At 43.5% G+C, this 21,763-nt stretch overlaps 4 protein-coding genes across 10 annotated transcripts; 2 read left to right on the top strand and 2 right to left on the bottom strand.

Moving 5' to 3' along the window:
• Nucleotides 1-1,313: 1,313 nt before the first annotated feature.
• Nucleotides 1,314-9,306, top strand: LOC124484110. Of its 4 annotated transcripts, XM_047044841.1 has the most exons (5): nt 1,320-1,558; nt 7,017-7,168; nt 7,499-7,909; nt 8,156-8,293; nt 8,546-9,306. In XM_047044841.1, the coding sequence occupies exons 2-5, from the start codon at nt 7,036-7,038 to the stop codon at nt 8,626-8,628; spliced, it is 765 nt and encodes a 254-aa protein (XP_046900797.1). In that variant the 5' UTR covers nt 1,320-1,558; nt 7,017-7,035; the 3' UTR covers nt 8,629-9,306. The 4 variants fall into 4 exon arrangements, with proteins under 4 accessions (XP_046900794.1, XP_046900797.1, XP_046900796.1 ...); XM_047044838.1 differs by having other exon boundaries at nt 1,314-1,558; nt 8,156-9,305; XM_047044840.1 differs by lacking the exon at nt 1,320-1,558 and adding an exon at nt 6,421-6,498 and having other exon boundaries at nt 8,156-9,305.
• Nucleotides 3,312-6,253, bottom strand: LOC124484108. 2 transcript variants are annotated; one of them, XM_047044832.1, is made up of 5 exons: nt 6,112-6,253; nt 5,571-5,981; nt 5,257-5,409; nt 4,558-4,619; nt 3,312-4,096 (listed from the first exon to the last, which is right to left on the bottom strand). In XM_047044832.1, exons 1-5 carry the CDS (start codon nt 6,242-6,244, stop codon nt 3,971-3,973), a joined length of 885 nt encoding a protein of 294 aa, XP_046900788.1. In that variant the 5' UTR covers nt 6,245-6,253; the 3' UTR covers nt 3,312-3,970. The 2 variants fall into 2 exon arrangements, with proteins under 2 accessions (XP_046900788.1, XP_046900789.1); XM_047044833.1 differs by having other exon boundaries at nt 3,312-4,093.
• A 7,514-nt stretch (nt 9,307-16,820) lies between the features above and the next one.
• Nucleotides 16,821-18,795, top strand: LOC124484101 (natterin-4-like). 2 transcript variants are annotated; one of them, XM_047044819.1, is made up of 4 exons: nt 16,821-17,124; nt 17,155-17,294; nt 17,458-17,906; nt 18,030-18,795. In XM_047044819.1, exons 1-4 carry the CDS (start codon nt 16,851-16,853, stop codon nt 18,613-18,615), a joined length of 1,449 nt encoding a protein of 482 aa, XP_046900775.1. In that variant the 5' UTR covers nt 16,821-16,850; the 3' UTR covers nt 18,616-18,795. The 2 variants fall into 2 exon arrangements, with proteins under 2 accessions (XP_046900775.1, XP_046900773.1); XM_047044817.1 differs by having other exon boundaries at nt 16,821-17,294.
• Nucleotides 18,796-18,960: 165 nt separating this feature from the next.
• On the bottom strand, nt 18,961-21,629 carry LOC124484107. 2 transcript variants are annotated; one of them, XM_047044831.1, is made up of 5 exons: nt 21,484-21,629; nt 20,941-21,351; nt 20,489-20,641; nt 19,976-20,037; nt 18,961-19,700 (listed from the first exon to the last, which is right to left on the bottom strand). In XM_047044831.1, exons 1-5 carry the CDS (start codon nt 21,614-21,616, stop codon nt 19,578-19,580), a joined length of 882 nt encoding a protein of 293 aa, XP_046900787.1. In that variant the 5' UTR covers nt 21,617-21,629; the 3' UTR covers nt 18,961-19,577. The 2 variants fall into 2 exon arrangements, with proteins under 2 accessions (XP_046900787.1, XP_046900786.1); XM_047044830.1 differs by having other exon boundaries at nt 18,963-19,703.
• Nucleotides 21,630-21,763: the final 134 nt, after the last annotated feature.

Raw genomic sequence — 21,763 nt, 5'->3', positions numbered from 1 at the left:
AGGTGCAGCAGACCCACAGGTGCAGCAGACCCACAGGTGCAGCAAACCCCTGCAGCAGACCCACAGGTGCAGCAGACCCACAGGTGCAGCAGACCCACAGGTGCAACAGACCCACAGGTGCAACAGACCCACAGGTGCAACAGGCCCACAGGTGCAGCAGACCCACAGGTGCAACAGACCCACAGGTGCAACAGACCCACAGGTGCAGCAGACCCACAGGTGCAGCAAACCCCTGCAGCAGACCCACAGGTGCAGCAGACCCACAGGTGCAGCAGACCCACAGGTGCAGCAGGTCCCTGCAGGTGCAGCAGACCCACAGGTGCAGCAGACCCACAGGTGCAGCAAACCCCTGCAGCAGACCCACAGGTGCAGCAGACCCACAGGTGCAGCAGACCCACAGGTGCAGCAGACCCACAGGTGCAACAGACCCACAGGTGCAACAGACCCACAGGTGCAGCAGACCCACAGGTGCAGCAAACCCCTGCAGCAGACCCACAGGTGCAGCAGGCCCACAGGTGCAGCAGACCCACAGGTGCAACAGACCCACAGGTGCAACAGACCCACAGGTGCAGCAGATCCCTGCAGCAGACCCACAGGTGCCTCAGACCCACAGGTGCAGCAGACCCACAGGTGCAGCAGATCCCTGCAGGAGAGGTGGCAACCAACACCTTGAGTTCTGAATTAGTAAAACCTTTGCAGTGTTCCAGTATTTTGATTAATAAAAATATATGTTTTGAACTTTATAATGGGACAAAGTTCTTCTCTGTGCCGATGCTCTGTCAATTATTGACGAGTTACACAACATACCTTGACGTAATATAATCTTTCCAGATTCCAATACCTCATTAGCTTAAGGACAAGAAAATACAGAAATACATTAACGCAGAAATAAATGAGGAAAGAAAGAAATGAATACAAAAATAAATAAATGCAGAAACAAATGGCCATGTAAATAAATAAATACGTAATTAATATTTTTTCATACATGTATTCATTTTTTTGATGTATAAATACATCTATTGATACATGTATTTATTCATTGATACATTTATTTATTCATTTATTTTTTATTATGGCAGGCTTGGTCCTTGAAAGGTCTCTGCACGGCCCTGCTGTTGTGCTCCATTGACACACCGCAATGGGTCACGTACTTAAGGTCGCAGACTTGTTCTAAAACCAATCACCACTCCTCCTTAATGGAGAATATGATCCCAACTCTTTCATTGGTTAAATATATCAAGAGTGTGGGCTGATACCTAATCTTGATGGAAAAAAACTTTCCTTTACTTTGTTTTCTGGCCCTTCCCACTTTTATATAACAAAAAGAACGACTACATTAGTCCACAACACAACCTTCATTAGGTCTAGATCTACTTACACAATATTATAGAGATATGCCATTATTACAGATAGGCAATTATTATACACCTGTAAAGTAAGCCGACGATTTCTTTTATTATTTGTCACTGGTTTTATTTTCTTCTTTGCCTATTTATGTGCGTCGTCACTAAAGTGAAAGTTAACTTCGACGGGTGTGCTGTTGTCTAGAGGATTAAAGGTAGGCTCAATAAATTATGTTTTATCTAAATTATCTTGCCAACAATGAGAAAAATGTGAAGCAACTTAAGTAGAAACGACTTAATTGAATTGATAGCGCAGATCTAAATGGTCAAGTGTTGTCTGTTTACCTGTGGATTGCGTTGTAGTTTGGTATGTATTTACGAAATTGAGAGGCCTACACCACAGAAAGCGTCTACATGTTTTAAGAACACGCTTATGTGAAGACCTGTTTTAGCCTACACTGCTAATACATATAAAACACAAACAACGCACGTAGGTATGTGACTTATATATGTCGACTATTAAACCAAGGCTTTACGTTTGATTGCAGCTTTGGAAGTTTGTGTGGGGGGGAATGGGGGAGGGTAACCCCCTAATTTTCAAACGGCAGCGACGTTTTAAAATATTAATAATGTTATGTGACTTCAACCCGCCTATAAAACTAAATCTACGCCCTTAGGTAGGGCGATGTTTGCATTCATTTGAGCGCAAATAGTGCTTGAATCCCTAACCCTACTTGTTCTAAGCAGTGAGTATGGGGCGTGTTTCAAACAAACTCATAAAAAAATGCCTCTTCCCGACCCAACATTTTTTGTGGACGGGGCTAAATTGGGCTGGCAGCCAGGCTAACAGTGGTTTGCTCTGTAGGTGAACGAAACACAGGATATGCTTTTTTTTCATTGGTTGTTGCGTTAAATCTTACCCAGATACAATAGTGCTATTTTCTGATTGGCTATTGTGTAAACCCTTTCTTTTTATTTTTTTACTCCAGGGGAGACGCGCTTGATTCCTGCCGGTTCCATAGTTAGAGTTAGCCTGACGTTGTCATACTCATAATTCTAGTCAGAATATGAGTCTGAGAACTCTTCGTTGGGTTTTGACTACAGGGCATGTTTCAAACGAGCCTGGAAAACAAATGCCTCTTCGCTCAATTGGATAGATCTACAACCAATCAGAGCAACAGAGTATGTGACGTATGTTAAGCACCGCAAAGTTGTTGTCAACAGAACTAAACTACAAGCAGACTTGAAGTTAGCCTGACGTTGTCATACTCATAATTCTAGTCAGAATATGAGTCTGAGAACTCTCCGTTGGGCTTTGACTACAGGGCGTGTTTCAAACGAGCCTGGAAAACAAATGCCTCTTCGCTCAATTGGGTAGATCTACAACCAATCAGAGCAACAGAGTATGTGACGTATGTTAAGCACCGCATAGTTGTTGTCAACAGAACTACACTACAAGCAGACTTGAAGTATGCTTGAAGAATGAATACAAACGATTTTTGCCGGTGTTGTAAAATTAATTTAAGGGTAGGGAGAGTACTTGTTCACACGGTCAACCTTTTTGAGCGAAACAATAAAGGGCAATGCATATACGAACAAGTTCTCCGTTTAGGATTACAACTCCATCGGGGCCAGCTGATAAATTAAACTTTTACCGAATCCCGTAGGAAGGACGGCAAAAACATATTTTCCATTGACAAATGCCTTGATTGCGTCTCTCTGTTCCTCTTTCAAAATTAATGCGCTGTCGATGTCTTCTAAAACAGATTCGATGGCAGAATCATAACATCCCAGATCTCCAGCGGTAGCCATGTTTGTCAAAACGAATTCAACTTAAACACTCTTTTGTGACGTGGGTGATTACGTTACTGTAGATCATCTGTCCATCATCCTATAAAGCCCGCCCGGCAATTTAATTGGTTCGCCCAGATTCTGGTTTTCTGTAGTTGGTCCCCAATACGAGACCCTCCAGACCCAACTTCCCGACCAAATTCTTTTTTGGGCGGGGAGAAGTTGGGCTGGCTGCCAGGCTACAAATACACACCCAGTCCAACCTGTCCAGCAATCAAATAACAGCCTTTGTGTCGTACTTAAACAGTTTTTATTTTCTTTTTTTATATAACAAACAAAAACCATATCTGAGTATGAAAAACGACATCCTCATCCGATGCGTTTGTGAATCTCCTCACAGACTAATGGATGTATAACATAACATTAATAAAAATGATCCATAAAATGTCTTGAGGTAAAGCTACGTTTTTTCATAGGACTTGTCAAAACAGGATCTTTCATTCAGTCATTCAGACAATTCAACAAAAATATAATTGAACTCCATATTGGGGCCAGTATTTTTTTAGACAACACATTTAAATATAATAATTATTTAATTTATTGTAACAGGTGAAGCTGATCATAACACTGTTTTCTTTAAAAATAAAAACTATACAAAGTAATTGCCCAAATTCTTATTAACTAAGTCATGTGGATCAAAAAAGCATTGCATATCAAAATAAGCTAACTATTTTTGTTGAAAACATTTCAACTCAAACGTTTCAACAAATCTTTTCATGTTTCCTCTCCCTCCCCCTTGTAGCCATGTGTGGTGCTGCAAGTGCAGCTCTTTCTCCTCACACCCCACTAGTCTTGATGGCTGAGTAGGTACTGAAGTCAGAGCTCTGAGTCCTCCTCTTCTTCTTTGGTCTCCTCTGTCCCTGGGGGAAATCCAGTGCAGCGTAACACTGGTCTCCTTCCTGCTGGAGGTCAGAGGTCACTCATGACAGTTCAGTAGAATGTCTTATTACATTTAATCATTTAGCAGACGCTCTTATCCAAAGCGACTTACAGTAAGTACAGGGACAAGTACAGGGACATTCCCCCCGAGGCAAGTAGGGTGAAGTGCCTTGCCCAAGGACACAACGTCATTTGGCACGGCGGTTAATCGATCCGGCAACCTTCTGATTACTAGCCCAACTTCCTCACCGCTCGGCCATCTGACTCCCTACATTTATTCATTTAGCAGATGCTTTTATCCAAAGCGACTTCCAAGAGAGTTATTACTTTGACTCTCAGTGGGAGAGCTTGTATTTTACTGCTGTGAGTAACAACGAGATAGCCCCAAGCATTGTGGGTAACCAAAACAAGTACTACAATACTACAAACACTAGCCTTTGACACTACAACTACAATACCCATGAAGGTTAGGTGGATATCCTACCTGCACTCTGCTCTCTCTCATCCTGGTGTCAGTCCTGCAATCTCCTTGAGGTTCCTTTGATGCTGCAGAGAAGATTCATCAGCATTAGTCAAAGTGTACTGTATAATTAAGGAGAATGATCTAACAAATGATTCGGTTTAGCAAATCAGTTGGTAATCAAAGTGAGTCCTTGTGAATTCGTATGTGAGGAAGAAGTGAGAGAATGTGAGAATAGCAAAAGAATGAGGAGGAAGTGAGAGAATGTGAGACAGAGAAAAGGAGTGCAGGCAGTGAGAGAGGAGGAGAGACCAGACAGAGAAAAGGAGTGCAGGCAGTGAGAGAGGAGGAGAGACCAGACAGAGAAAAGGAGTGCAGGCAGTGAGAGAGGAGGAGAGACCAGACAGAGAAAAGGAGTGCAGGCAGTGAGAGAGGAGGAGAGACCAGACAGAGAAAAGGAGTGCAGGCAGTGAGAGAGGAGGAGAGACCAGACAGATGAAAAGGAGTGCAGGAAGTGAGAGAGGAGGAGAGACCAGACAGAGAAAAGGAGTACAGGCAGTGAGAGAGGCAGTGAGAGAGGAGGAGAGACCAGACAGATAAAAAGGAGTGCAGGAAGTGAGAGAGGAGGAGAGACCAGACAGAGAAAAGGAGTACAGGCAGTGAGAGAGGAGGAGAGACCAGACAGAGAAAAGGAGTACAGGCAGTGAGAGAGGGTGAGAGTACCGGTCGTCCTGCAGCAGTAGTGGTAGACCAGGATGGAGGAGAGGATGGAGGAGAGGAGAGCACAGCCAGGACACAGAGTGAGCAGCAGGATCCAGAACAGATCCTTCTCTGGATCAGGATGACAGGCTGGCTCTGAAGGAGCCGGCTCAGGAACTAACACGGTGGAAGCAGAGAACAAGAACAGCACACAGACACGTTATTGCTTCAGTTCTCAATCTGAGGAACCTCATTCAGTCAATCTGAGGAACCTCATTCAGTCAATCTGAGCAATGTCATTTACTCAATCTGGAATAAATGAACAGAGACATTCTTACCAAATGAAAGACTGATGGTTATATCTCCATAAAGATAGTTTGTCTCCTCTTTTATCTTGTCTGTTTCCACCACCTTCCACTCCACAGTCCCACAGTAGTAGAGTCCCAGGTCAGACTCAGTCACGTTCTCAATCAGGAGATCATAGGTGTTGTTGGACTTGTTCCACACCAGAGTAAAACCAGGGAAGGGGTTAAGAAGTTGGTCATATTGAAGGAACATGTTGTTTTTGTTGTTATTATATGTGTACGTGACCAGAGGAGGCTGGTTCCTATGAGAGCAGTTCCTGTACCACACCACGTACACCCCAGTTGATACTCTGCAGTCACAGTGGAGAGTAACGTTGTCTCCTGGTCTGACTCTCTGCTCCACCTCGGCTCCAGAGACCCCTGTCTCTCCACAGGAAGCAGCACCTGGAGAGGAACAGGAAGGGTTTGGAACAGTCTTGAGGAAACATATTTATGAATAACGTTACTGTAATTCATAATTAATAATCATAATTCAATCTCTATGACAGGACATGACGTTCCTGAGTTTACTTACTGAAGAGTGCAGTCAGAGCGACACACAGACACAGCCTGTCCATCTCCAGGTCTGACGCTGACTGACAGAGAAGCAGGTCTTTGACGCATGTTTCCGTTACGATGTCCTCATCCACAGCACCATTAAAGGACATACGTGCAGGGATTGGTTAGATGCAATGGAAACATCTCAGTTTGGGTTTTTTCTTTGAAGGTTTTAAGACATACGGGTGTGAACAGCTCTCATAGCAAGCGTCAACGGAAAGTTTAGTTTGTGGTTATTCTGTCTCAACAATTGGGTCCATTCGACCACTATCAGTGTATCATGACGCCACCATCACCCCAACAACTACAAGACCTAGAACACACTTTGCTGATGTAATCATTGTATTGTTTAAACCATTTCAAGGTAGGATAGTGGTATGTGGGATCTGTGCACAGACATTTAAATTGTGTTGATTGCAGGTGATTATGTTGGTGTTGTTGTTGTTTACAGGTGAGTGTGTTCTTGATTTATTGTATATTGTATTGTGTATCATCATTGTAAAGCATCCTTGAGCTCTGGAAAGGCGTTATGACATTTAACATATTATTATTATTATTACCTTCCAGTATAACTAATTATATTTCAATATTATTCAGTATCAGTTAATATTTCCTCAGGACACATTTGCTAAGTTAACACTTCATCAGGAAAGAGTATTCTGAGAGTTCCTGTCTGAGGCTAGTGAAGGCCAACCTGTGTGTGTCAGTTTAGGGAGGTCTTGGTGGTGCTGTGTGGTTATGGGCGTGGTCAAGTGGACCCTGTTGTTGAGACTGAATAACCTCAACTTTCCACGACGCTTGTTATGAGAGCTGTTCACTTCTGTGTTAAACCCACCTCTCAAAACCTCTCAAAACCTTAAAAGAAAAACGTTTCCATTGCAGCTAACCAATCGCTGCACGTATGTCCTTTAATGGTGCTGTGGATGGGCACATCGTAACGGAAACATGCGTCAAAGACCTGCTTCTCTGTCAGTCAGCGTCAGACCTGGAGATGGACAGGCTGTGTCTGTGTGTCGCTCTGACTGCACTCTTCTGTAAGTAAACTCAGGACCACTGATACGCAGACAAAGTGCGGCTAGTCTGGTTTGTTGTAGATCATTACTTTTATCACTTGTATTATTGTTTTTATTGATTTTATGTAAAGCACCTTGAGCTGCAATTCTTGTATGAAATGTGCTATATAAATAAAGTCTTACTTACTTACTTACACTTCCTCAATCCAAGTAGCTTGTTTCTAGTCTTTATAGAGAGATCATCGGAAAACAAGGAACGTCTAGTCCTGTCATATATATATGAATTACAGTAACATTGTTCATAAATATGTTTCCTCAAGACTGTTCCAAACCCTTCCTGTTCCTCTCCAGGTGCTGCTTCCTGTGGAGAGACAGGGGTCTCTGGAGCCGAGGTGGAGCAGAGAGTTAGACCAGGAGACAACGTTACTCTCCACTGTGACTGCAGAGTATCAATTGGGGTGTACGTAGTGTGGTACAGGAACTGCTCTCATAGGAACCAGCCTACTCTGGTCATGTCCACATATAATAACAACAACAAAAACATGTTCCTTAAAAATGACCAACTTCTTAACCCCTTCCTTGGTTTTACTCTGGTGTGGAACCGGTCTAACAACACCTATGATCTCCTGATTGAGAACGTGACTGAGTCTGACCTGGGACTCTACTACTGTGGAACTGTGGAGTGGACGATGGGGAACACAGACAAGATAAAATGGGAGAAAATCTATCTTTATGGAGATATAACCATCAGTCTTTCATTTGGTAAAAATGTCTCTGTTAATTTTTTCCAGAATGTTAAACGACAGATAAGTCTAATTGAGATTCCTCAGAATAACTTAAAATGATCTATCTCTTTGGAAATGACACCATCAGGATTTTGTTTGGTAGGAACGTGTGTTTCTCTGCTATTCCCTGAAACAACTTGTCATCTGCTTCGTTAAGGAGAAATGTGAACATCAAGTTAAGAGGCAGATAGATGACACATGCCCTCTCCTCCCTCCTGTGTAGCGGAGCCCCCAGACCCTGTCTGCCCGGTGTGTTCACACCCTGATGGGGACTGTGGTCTGAGCTGGGTCCTGGTGCTGCTGTCCAGAGCTCTGACTGCCCTCCTCCTCCCATGTGCCTACTGGGTCGGATACATGCAAGGTGGTTCACAGCACACCTGCACACCCACCTGCTTGATGGTTAACCCCTGGATAGATGTCACACTGTCAGATTACTGTGTGCTAACTGATTGGTGGACTTAATATCTCAGAAACCTGTTACTTTGTACAGAGACCTCGTTATCTACCAGAACTATTTACAAAAAATAATCTTGTTTGATTTTGTACTGCAACTCTTCCCTGTCATCATAGCAGGATGTTGTATGTGGTAATAGTTGTTTGTTGTTAAAAGCAGGATCATGGAGGAGGAGGAGGGAGGAAATCTGGAAGAGGAGGAGAGACCAGACTGACCAGTTTTTCTCCATGTCTCTCCAATGATCTCTCCATCTGTGTGGTCACCACGACAACCACGACGAGACCGTGACATGGTTTACTGTTTTTTTTAGGGGAAGTGTCTAACTTGGAATGTCGCTTAATCCTTTTTGTTGCAAAATTTAGTTTTGTGTAGAGGATGCATTTTGTTATCATGCTTTTGGGCTTTGTAATAAACCCCTGGAGAGACAGGAGAGACATGGAGAAAGACTGGTCAGTCGCTCCTCCCTCCTCTTCCGTGATCCTGCTTTTAACAACAATCAACGATGATGTTAGTGAATGAATGCTGCCCCCTACAGGCTGGGAGAGTTAATGAGTTGTACGATGTACTGATGAATACGTTACAGTAAAGCTCCAGTCATCTGAATCAGCCTGGTGTTGTCTCGTTCTACTTTACTGATAGTATCTACAGTGCACCAGTGTCCATGTTGACAGGTAGCATGCAGACAGTGAGAAGCTGACAGTGCACCACAGGGTCCATGTTGCATGTCCAGGTCCAGGTAGCATGACGGAGCTTGTGTAACCCCATGGTGCCTGTTACAGTGGGATACAGAGTGTGGAAAATATGGACGGGGTCCCTTTGCTTTAGGTAAGACCTACTACCTCTCTGTTGCTGCACTCAAACAGGCCTCAACCCGCACAGCAAAACATTGTACCTTTGACACATTCCAGTCTGGCTTTCATTCCCATCGTAGTAGAGAAAAGGCATTAGTCAAGGTTGTAAATTACTTTAAAATGAATGCTGACTCCAAAAAGCTCTGTGTTTGCCCTTCTGGATCTGAGCGTAGCTTTTCACACTGCAGAACAGGATATTCATATTAACCTGTTAACTAGTAGCGTCACACGTGATTGTTTGAAAGCGGGCCCAACAGAGTACAGTCACACGTGTGATTCTGAACATTCCAACCGACTATTTTCCAATAGACAAAAACGATATGACAAACGCTATACTATGTCTTCAAAATGTACAATTAGGAGGTTAACAAGTAACACTTGCAGGTAGTAGCATTTGTATGACCTGAGGGGTCCCTCAAGGATCAATGTTAGGACCCTTACTCTTTAGTCTATACATGTTACCCCTTGGTAGTGTCATTAGGAGTGTAGCAGACAGCCAAACCGCCAACACAACCATTTCTGATCCACTCAGTAAGACACAGTACTGATGACATCAGGACGACTGATTGCATTATATGACGTCTCATACCACTATCTTCTGGATAAGTTTGAACTAAGGCTTTAGCTAAATTCACAGCCTTTGACAGGCTGATGATACACAGAGTATGTGGTAAGGGGGAAGCGATCAGTTTGTACTTTATTCAAGACATTCCTCTCTGTTGCTGCACCCAAACCGGCCTCAAAAAGCAGAAGACAGAATCTGGGGCTAGAGTCAGTGTTCAGAATGCAGGGGGGTTTAGAAAGGGGGGGGGGGGGGCAAGCTGAGGCCAGGTGTACTGTTAGAGGGACCAGTTATATTAAACATTATTATCATAAAGTTCTCTTTACTGCACTGCAGGTATTAACAGGAAAAATATCATGTTTATAATGATTCATAATCTGTTGCTTCTTTTGGGCTAATCCAAGTAAAAAAAAACAATCATGCACAGTTGCAAATAAACAAGCCGAGATCAAATGAGTCAAGAGTTAGAGATCACGCTTCAAAACCATAACATGAATTCAAGACTGAGCATTGAACACAGAAAAAGGTCTTAAGTACACATATCAACTGGCAACAGGTGAATATGGTCGAAGCATGTGGAACGTCCTCGCATGTGCTGAGATTCAAGGTCTGGCGCTATCTGGTGGCTATGGCTGTCACCTCACAAAGGCAGGATAGATTAATTTTGCAAACCTTGCCATTTTTGCTTGGGTTTCAAAGGATTCAAAGCAAAATATCTCACCCCTCCATTCAGAGCCACTTCTCCAAAACACATGAACGCTCTTCCTGAATACTGCCGGGAGGTAGACAGACAGACAGACAGACAAGTAGCCGTCCAATCATTGCATTCAGTTCAAATACCGTCCAATCATTACTGCTGGTCTGACTTTAATGATTGGTCGTGTTTATTACAGTTCTGCTATTCCCACAGATATTGGATTCATTTAATTTTACTGTAAAATCTTTAGATTTATTGGTTGCTATCAGGCTGTGAAGATTTTTTCAGCAAACATGACAAAAAGTGCTTCTCAACAGGCTACAGTAAGTCCAGGTGATTTATTGAGGTGTAGAATTGAGCTTGTGAACCAGCCGGTCGGCAGGCAGGCAGGTACACGGATGATGATTCTGGCCACAAAGAAGAACAGGTTTATAGAAGGCAAACATCCAAGTAATCCTTGAGGGTCTAAGAGTGCATCCTACCACAGTAGCTGTGACAACGATCTGACAAGGAGTGGTTGTAAAGCCGGGTTGATGTATTGCAGGATGATGAGGTGCAGGGTGGCAGGTGTGGAGGGTCTAGGCAGGACGACACAGGAGAACCAGCAGGGGGTGTAAAATGGACAGGAACCAGGCCGGGCTGTGGCCGTAACAGGACCCCCCCCCCCTCAACGGTTAGTACCAGGCAACCTACCAGGTCTGTGAGGATGCTTCCGGTGGAAATCCCGGACAAGGGTAGGATCCGGTATGAGGCAGCGGGGAATCCAGCAGCACTCTCCAGGACCCTGTCCCTCCCACTCCACGACCACACCGGACGGTGTGGGCAGGATGGTCATCAAGGATGCAGGGGGCAAGTGCTGGAGGATGTGTCCGGTCAGGCAGAACGGAGGGGTCAGCAGCCTCAGGTCGAGGCCCAGGCTGACCCACCCAGCAGGGGGCGTAGACGGGACAGGGAACAGGCCGGGCTGTGGCCGGAACATCCTGCTGTTCCAAGTACAGGCATGTTACCCACTCATCAACACACCAGTGGCAGGCATGACTTCTTACCATCACTGTTGCTAACTACAAATACATTATAAATGTAATTGTGTGACACTAAATCACATATGACAAGTTGGATAGCCTGTCACACAAATCGATCAAATTAACTGGTAGGATGCTGTCTGCCGATCATTAATGTTTAACCAGGCTAGTGGACCATAGGTTAAATCAGGAGGTTAAATCTAAACAACTCCAGCAACCAACCAGTGGACCAGTATTCACACACTATTTATTTGTCAGTATATCATTTACAAAGCAAAGTCCAAAAGTGACAGTTTCTCTGGGGAAAGACAAACATCTATCAGAGAGAAATTACTAAATCAAACATGCGCCTGCCAGATTTGGCCACGGTTACAGTACAGGTTACATAAAAACTGGTCAGCACAAATGTTTCCCAACTGTAATTTACTGGATATGGTGTGGAATGCAGTTGTGTTCATGACATCATCATGTGGTGCCTTTTTGTGTCTCTGCTGTAATATGAAACCTAGTAATTAATTAACCCCAACCCTTCTTTATTAAACCGCATCCATTATTATTCTCATTAAGACACTCAATATAATTTTTATGAGTTGATTAGATCTGGTGTAGCTGCTGGGTCAGTAGTAACATTATGAGTTGATTAGATCTGGTGTTGAGTGTTGCTGCTGGGTCAGTAGTAACATTATGAGTTGATTAGATCTGGTGTTGAGTGTTGCTGCTGGGTCGTACGTGGTGTGGCTGAGCTCCTTCTTCAGGTCCTCTGGAAGTTCCTCTCCCTCAGCGCCGCCTCACTCTCCTGCATCTGCTCCCATGTCAGCTCGCTCTCCATCTGCTGGACCTAGAGAGGAAGGACATGAGAGGATGTCCAGAGAGACAGGGACATGAGAGGATGTCCAGAGAGACAGGGACATGAGAGGATGTCCAGAGAGACAGGGACATGACAGGATGTCCAGAGAGACAGGGACATGAGAGTATGTCCAGAGGGACAGGGACATGAGAGGATGTCCAGAGAGACAGGGACATGGGAGGATGTCCAGAGAGACAGGGACATGGGAGGATGTCCAGAGAGACAGGGACATGACAGGATGTCCAGAGAGACAGGGACATGAGAGTATGTCCAGAGAGACAGGGACATGAGAGGATGTCCAGAGAGACAGGGACATGGGAGGATGTCCAGAGAGACAGGGACATGAGAGGATGTCCAGAGAGACAGGGACATGAGAGGATGTCCAGAGAGACAGGGACATGGGAGGATGTCCAGAGAGACAGGGACATGGGAGGATGTCCAGAGAGACAGGGACATGAGAGGACTTCCATAGACGGACAGGGACTGCTCACCTCCAGCCCTGCCTCCAGCCCTGCCTCCAGCCCTGCCTCCAGACAGGATAGAGACACAGGGACATGGATACATGCTTTGAAGAGAGAAAAAAGCTTGAAATATACAGTGCCCTCCAAAAGTATTGGAACAGTGAGGCCAATTCCTTTATTTTTGCTGTAGACTGAAAACATTTGGGCTTGACATCAAACGATGAATGTGAAACCAGAGATCAACGTTTCAGCTTTTATTTCCAGGTATTTACATCAGGATCTGATGCACAAATTAGAAAATATCACCTTTTTGTTCAAACCCACCCATTTGTCACGTGAGCAAAAGTATTGGAACATGTGACTGACAGGTGTGTTTTGTTGCCCAGGTGTGTCCTATTACATACATTATTCAATCAATAAATACCACTGAATGTCTACACTCAGGTTCAGATTGGGTTAGATAGGTTTTGTATATGCAGACTGTATTCAGAGGTGAAAACAACATGAAAACCAGAGCGCTGTCTTTGGGTGAAAAACAAGCAATTGTGAGTCTTAGAGAAGATGGAAAATCAATCAGAGCCATTGCAGAAACATTGGCCATAGCCAGTACAACCATTTGGAATGTCCTGAAGAAGAAGAAAACTACTGGTGTACTAAGTAACAGAGGTCGAACAGGTAGACCAAGGAAAACATCAGCAGTTGATGACAGAAACATTGTGAGAGCTGTAAAGAAAGACCCTAAAACAACTGTTAGTGAGATCAGCAACAACCTCCAGATGGCAGGAGTGAAGGTATCACTATCTACTGTTCGCAGAAGACTTCATGAACAAAAGTACAAGGGCTACACCAGAAGATGCAAACCACTCATTAGCAAGAAGAATAGGAAGGCCAGGCTGGAAATTGCCAAAAAGTACAGAGATGAACCTCAAAAATTCTGGGACAAAGTTTTATGGACTGATGAGACAAAGATTAACTTTTACCAAAGTGATGGAAAGGCTAAAGTTTGGAGAAAGAAAGGAACTGCTCATGATCCCAAACACACAAGCTCATCTGTGAAACACGGTGGAGGTAATGTCATGGCTTGGGCTTGCATGGCTTCTTCTGGGACGGGCTCATTAATCTTCATTGAGGATGTAACACATGATGGCAGCAGCAAAATGACCTCGGAAGTCTACAGAAACATTTTGTCTGCCAATTTAAGGAAAGATGCAACCAAACTGATTGGCAGAGCCTTCATCATGCAGCAAGATAACGACCCAAAACACACTGCCAAAACAACAAAGGAGTTCATCAGGGGCAAGAAATGGAAGGTATTAGACTGGCCAAGTCAATCTCCAGACTTAAACCCTATAGAGCCTGCATTTTACCTGCTTAAGAGGAGACTGAAGGGAGGAACCCCACAAAACAAACAACAACTGAAAGAGGCTGCAGTGAAAGCCTGGGAAAGCATCAAAAAGGAAGAATGCAAAAGTTTGGTGACGTCAATGGGTCACAGACTTGCTGCAGTTATTGAAAGCAAAGGATTTGCAACTAAATATTAAGTCTTATTCACTTAAATATGTTTTAAGTATATCTGTTCCAATACTTTTGCTCACATGACAAATGGGTGGATTCAAACAAAATGTGATATTTTCTTAGTTGTGCATCAGATCCTGATGTAAATACCTGGAAATAAAAGCTGAAACGTTGATCTCTGGTCTCACGTTCATTATTTGATGTCAAGCCCAAATGTTTTCAGTCTACAGCAAAAATAAAGGAATTCGCCTCACTGTTCCAATACTTTTGGAGGGCACTGTACTTATCCTAACGCGTATCCTAATAACAAGGTGGATAGCCTGTCAACAAATCGATCAAAATAATTGGTCGGATACTGTCTGACGATCATTGGTTTATTGATTTATTGTACGTCGGCCCTGAAGTGCAAAACACAACGGCGAATAGGAAAACACAACGGCAAATTGAAAAAAACTACGGCAAATAGGAAAACACAACAACATTAACTTTTGACGGAAAAGGTAGGGCCTCTGCCAGAAGACGGACCCTCCTGATTGGACAAACGGACTGTCTGTCTTTTAACAGGAAAGAGCGGTGAAAAACACGAACAGCTCCTGTTTGAATGGTTTTCGACGGGACAGACAGCAGCACCATCTCGATTTACTGACATTTTCGGTATACTAACACATAATATCAATTGGTTACTGGTGTGATGCATCATGTATATGTCTCAAACTTTATTAACATTCATGTATTACATGATTAACCTATAACAATAGGCCGCCATATTGTGAAGCAGAGCTAGAAATGGCTATGCTAGCTGCGTACTGTAGCCTAATGATTGAGGACTATTGTTCTACTGAACATTTAACTTTCAACTGTTGATGTAAATGAGACTTGTTAAAAAAAAAATATATTCATCAGCCCACTTGCAATTTACCACTTTAACAACGTGTTATGTTCTGTGTACTTATATGTTACGCCAGGTTTCTTTGCTTCCTGTCCTAAGAATTTCCGTGCCCAGTCGGACCGTGTGTTGTTCTGTGCACCTGACAATAAAAGACTTGAACTTGAACATATATATTTGTAGTAGCCTACTTGATGCAAGTTGAATCTAATCTAGATGGCAAATCACACAAGCAACTACTCAATTTAAAACAAGAAAGGAGTTTGGTAAATAGAACAGACCTAGAGACTACCGACCAGCGGACAGAAAAGAGTTAAATGTGGACAGACAGGTGATTGGAGGAGTGCAGGGCGTTAGCGGCGGGGAAGTGATGACGACAGCCAATCACGGATGGAGATGGATGGGTGTAGGTGCACCGGTGACGGGGAATGGAGACGGGAGCCAATCACTGACGGGCACCTGGTTACAGCAACGAGAATGAGGGGAAACAGAAGGGAAGACATTAAGCACACAACAATACAGAACACACATTCAAGCAGGGCGAGGGACGTAACAGGGCTTATCTTCCAGGGTTCGAACAATTAACAAATACACACATGTATGATATATATATACAGATTACAGATCAAAGAAACAGTCATACGTAATCATCACATAAGACATACAGTAAAAAAAAAAATACAATCCCATAACTATTCATCTAGCTTGCGAACAAATGGTGAATTGCCTTTTTGAAGTTTGCGAGACTGGACAGATATCTGATGTTTGTTCCAAAGATTGACTGCACGGTAGAGAAAAGTTCTGTTTTTGGAGTTGTTTTTGTTTTAAAAAATCCCATAACTATTGATAGGCAGATTTTCTGTGTACAGAGAAGCTTGAGTCTCTTGCTGTGGTCAAGAGGTCACGCAGCAGGTCTCGGACAATACACATATAGATAGGAGAATGTGCACTTTAACCTTTGGACAGAGCAACATGCAGAAAATAGTATAAACAATGAGTGATTGCTGCACCACCTGTGCGGTGTTCTTCCTATGCCTTAAGTTGTGGAATGTCTACCATTTAAGGACATGTTTTGGTGGTTACTATATTTGTATGGTCCAGCTCATATATAATGTCTATCTGAGAGACATGTTTCTCACTCATGCCTATCACTCTGTTGTGGACTGATGGTGTGATCCGAGCAGCTCGATTAATAAACAAAGTCAACTCTTTTTCATTGTGGTGCGTTCCTTGGCCCAACCTCCGGCAGAATATCATCATAACAACTATTCATCTAGCTTGCGAACAAATGGTGAATTGCCTTTTTGAAGTTTGCGAGACTGGACAGATATCTGATGTTTGTTCCAAAGATTGACTGCACGGTAGAGAAAAGTTCTGTTTTTGGAGTTTGTTTTTGGCTAAGGTAGTTTGAAAATGTAGGAATTGGATAATCTAGTTAACGTTTAACAAGCCTAGTGTATCTGAGGTTCAATAAGGACAGTAAGTGTAAACAACTCTAGGAACCACCAGGGAACACTGTTCACAGACTATTTGTTTTTCAGTATATCATTCACAAGGCAATGTCTTAAAATGCCATAAAAGTGACAGTCTCTCTGGGGAGAAACAGACATCGATAAGAGAGAAATGAAGAAACAAAGCATGAACCTGCCAGCCTTGGTCATCTGTGCTTTTCTGCTGAAGAGCATTGTTGCTGAGGACGATGATGGGTCCCCAAAGCTTTCCAACGAGACTGTCACTCAAACCGTCACCAAGACAGTGGTGACCACGGTAGAAGCAACACAGCCTCCCCTGATGATGGGTCGAATCGAATCAGTTAGTTTAGTTCGCCTCTACACTACGGCTAACGTGTCCCTGAAAAGGGTGGAATGGTCTGGCTCTCTGCCTCAGAGGGCTGTGAAGGTCGACATCAATGGAACAGGAGAAGAGGACTACATCTGTGCTCCTCGTACTGGCTGCAACATGACCACTGGCTTCTACAGCCCCTCCAAAGGCCCATTCTGCTTTCACACCTGCGATGGGAAGGAGGACAAATCCTCAGAGTTTGACATACTCGTCGATGAGTTGAAAGTGAGTAAATGAGTGAGTGTGTGAGGTTTGTTGTGAGATGTGACTGGGTATGGTGCAAAAATAAGTGTGTGAGTGAGTGAGTGAGTGAGTGTGTGTGTGTGAGTGAGTGATGAAGCAAAACATGAACCTGCCAGATTTGGTCATTTATACTTTTCTGCTGCAGAGCACCGTTGCTGAGGACGATGATGGGTACCCAAAGCTTTCCATCAAGCCTATCACTACAAGCTCCACCAAAACAGGGGAGACCACGGTAGAAGGAAAGCAGGCTCCCTGGGGGAGGGCTCGACTCAGATCAAATAGTAGAGTGAATAACAAGGACAACATGTTCCTGAAATGGGTGCGATGGTCTGGCTCTCTGCCTCAGTGGGCTGTGAAGGTCCACATCCCTGGAACAGGACGAGAGGACTACATCTGTAGCTTTGATATGGTCAGTGGTTACTATAACCCTTCCTTAGGCTCATTCTGCTATGGCTCCTACCTAGGAAGAGACAAAAAATACTCAGAGTTTGACATACTGGTCAACGAACAAAACTTGGAGCTGTTGGAGTGGAAGGCTTTCGCACCTAAATACCTCAAGAACGGAGTGCCAGCGGATAAAGACAGTAACAACGCGTATGTTGGAAAAAATCTATTCGGTATTGGAACTATACATCATTTTTCCCCAGGTGAAATAAAGATAACCCCTAATGGTATATCAATGACCTATATTGCCACCTCTTTGTGTTTTCTGCACAGGAGTAGACACAGTGAGGAAAATTGTGAAATTCTGACACTGCAAACAGGCCAATCAAAGACGAGGATTCATAACATTGAGTACCACATTGATGATCTGGCCATGCTTTCCCAACAACCCACCGTGTTCAATCAGATGAGAGTGGAGAACCATAACTGCAGAGACATAGACCAGGAGGTGCATCTGGAGGGGAGCACAGAGAGACAGAGTTCCTGGGAGACGAGCATCTCCAACAGCCTGACTCTCTCTGCCTCCATAGAAGTTACAGTACCGTTCGTCTCTGTCTCTGCAGGAGTTGAATACTCAAACTCCAAAACTCTCACCAACGGCAACTCTCTCACTGAGACCGTCTCTCACTCTCTCACCGTGAAAGTCACCGTCCCTCCCAACCACTCCTGTGTGGTGAAGATGGCAGGGAAGACGAACAAGTTCGACATCCCGTACAAAGCTCAACTCTCCAGGGAGTTTACCGATGGGAGAGTCCATACCATCCCAGTGTCTGGGACGTACAAAGGTGTCCAGGTGGCGGAGATGCATGCTGTGGCAGAGCGCTGCCTACCCCTCCCCAAAGCCAAGCCCTGCCCGTAACCAACAGCTATATACCATCCTAAATCTGATGTTTAGCAAACTAACAGTCACATGAAATACTGTATGCTTAGGACCTCTTAAAATACTGATTGATTGATTTTCCCTGACAACTTCTGATTGATGACTACTCTTGTTTAATTGAATTTGAACCTAATCACATATTAAAGACCATTCTTTCTGAGCAGCAAAACTGCGTGTTTTTAAAGAACAAATACATACACAGCACAAGGCTGTCCAACCTTGATAATGAAGTATAATAAAATAGTAGAATGAAAGTAAACTTACGACTTATTTATAAATGTATAATATTTATTTATATTTCTTAGTATACTTAAACGTTTTTTTTAATTTTCTAAATGTACATCTTAAAAGTACATACAAGTAAACAATTTTCTAAGTTTATGTCCTGAAAGTATAACAAAAGTAAACTAAAATTGTACTATTTCACTTACAGTAGTCTATACTTGAATACACAGTAAGTTTATTCTCGTTGTTGTACAGAAAAAAAGAACAAACCGATCACAATGAATACAAATTATCCAAAACATTGCTTAAGGTATAAAAAAAACCTCTTAAAATATGACTTATTAGGATCAAAATAGGATCTTTGACTATAAACAGTGATACATACAATTCCACAAAAATATAATTGAACTCCATAATGGAGCCAGTATTTCTTTAGACAACACATTTAAATGTAATAATTGTGTCGTTTATTGTAACAGGTGTCGCTGATCATAACACTGTATTCTTTAAACATTTACATTTATACACACTATAAAAATTTATTGTACAAATTCTTATTGACTCAGTCTTTGGATCAAAAGAAGCAATGTCTATCTCAATAAGCCAACTAGTTTTGTTGTAAACATTTCAAATCAAACATTTCAACAAATTGTTTTATGTTCCCTCTCCCTCCTCCTTGTGGTCATGGTTGGTGCTGCAAGTGCAGCTCCCTCTCGTCAGACCCCACTAGTCTTGATGGCTGAGTAGGTACTGAAGTCAGAGCTCTGAGTCCTCCTCTTCTTCTGTGGTATCCTCTGTCCCTGGGGGAAATCCAGCGCAGCGTAACACTGGTCTCCTTCCTGCTGGAGGTCAGAGGTCCCTCATGACAGTTCAGTAGAATGTCTTATTACATTTACATTTACATGTATTCATTTAGCAGATGCTTTTATCCAAAGCGACTTCCAAGAGAGTATTTACTTTGACTATCAGTGGGAGAGCTTGTATTTTACTGCTGTGAGCAACAACGAGATAGCCCCAAACATTGTGGGTAACCAAAACAAGTACTACAATTCTACAAACACTAGCCTTTGACACTACTACTACAATACCCATGACGGTTAGGGGGATATCCTACCTGCACTCTGCTCTCTCTCCTCCTGGTGTCAGTCCTGCAATCTCCTTGAGGTTCATTTGAAGCTGCAGAGAAGATTCATCAGCATTAGTCAAAGTGTGCTGTATAATTAAGGAGAATGATCTGACAAATGATTCGGAACTTTTCAATTGAAAGTATATTCGTTAAAGGGTATTTACGTTTTAGCAAATCAGTTGGTAATCAAAGTGAGTCCTTGTGAATTCGTATGTGAGGAAGAAGTGAGAGAATGTGAGACAGAGAAAAGGAGTGCAGAGAGTGAAAGAGGAGGAGAGACCAGACAGAGAAAAGGAGTGCAGGCAGTGAGAGAGGAGGAGAGACCAGACAGAGAAAAGGAGTACAGACAGTGAGAGAGGAGGAGAGACCAGACAGAGAAAAGGAGTACTTGCAGTGAGAGAGGAGGAGAGACCAGACAGAGAAAAGGAGTACAGACAGTGAGAGAGGAGGAGAGACCAGACAGAGAAAAGGAGTACAGGCAGTGAGGGAGGGTGAGAGTACCGGTGGTCCTGCAGCAGTAGTGGTAGACCAGGATGGAGGAGAGGATGGAGGAGAGGAGAGCAGAGCCAGGACACAGAGTGAGCAGCAGGATCCAGTATAGATCCTTCTCTGGATCAGGATGACAGGCTGGCCCTGAAGGAGCCGGCTCTGGAACTAACACGGTGGAAGCAGAGAACAAGAACAGCACACAGACACGTTATTCCTTCAGTTCTCAATCTGAGGAACCTCATTCAGTCAATCTGAGGAACCTCATTCAGTCATACTGAGGAACCTCATTCAGTCATTCTGAGGAACCTCATTCAGTCAATCTGAGGAACCTCATTCAGTCAATCTGAGGAACCTCATTCAGTCAATCTGAGGAACCTCATTCAGTCAATCGGAGGAACCTCATTTACTCAATCCGAGCAATGCCATTTACTCAATCTGGAATAAATGAACAGAGACATTCTCACCAAATGAAAGACTGATGGTTATATTTCCATACAGATAGATCATCTCCTCTTTTATCTTGTCTGTTTCCACCACCTTCTTCTCCTCAGTCCCACAGTAGTAGAGTCCCAGGTCAGACTCAGTCACGTTCTCAATCAGGAGATCAAAGGTGTTGTTGGACTTGTTCCACACCAGAGTAAAACCAGGGAAGGGGTTAAAAAGTTGGTCATATTGAAGGAACATGTTGTTTTTGTTGTTATTATATGTGGACATGACCAGAGTAGGCTGGTTCCTATGAGAGCAGTTCCTGTACCACGCTACGTGCACCCCAGATGATGCTCTGCAGTCACAGTGGAGAGTAACTTTGTCTCCTGGTGTGACTCTCTGCTCCACCTCGGCTCCAGAGACCCCTGTCTCTCCACAGGAAGCAGCACCTGGACAGGAACAGGAAGGGTTTGGAACAGAGTCTTGAGGAAACATATTTATGAACAACGTTACTGTAATTCAAAATTAATAATCATAATTAAATCTCTATGACAGGACATGACGTTCCTGAGTTTACTTACAGAAGAGTGCAGTCAGAGCGACACACAGACACAGCCTGTCCATCTCCAGGTCTGACGCTGACTGACAGAGAAGCAGGTCTTTGACGCATGTTTCCGTTACGATGTCCCCATCCACAGCACCATTAAAGGACATACGTGCAGCGATTGGTTAGATGCAATGGAAACATCTCAGTTTGGGTTTTTTCTTTGAAGGTTTTAAGACATACGGGTGTGAACAGCTCTCATAGCAAGCGTCAACGGAAAGTTTAGTTTGTGGTTATTCTGTCTCACCAATTGGGTC

The sequence above is a fragment of the Hypomesus transpacificus genome, chromosome 22 (genome assembly GCF_021917145.1).
Source record: "Hypomesus transpacificus isolate Combined female chromosome 22, fHypTra1, whole genome shotgun sequence".
In the NCBI taxonomy this organism is placed as follows: Eukaryota; Metazoa; Chordata; class Actinopteri; order Osmeriformes; family Osmeridae; genus Hypomesus; species Hypomesus transpacificus.
Note: the sequence above shows the minus strand (reverse complement) of the source record. Positions and strands in the feature narration are given on the sequence as shown.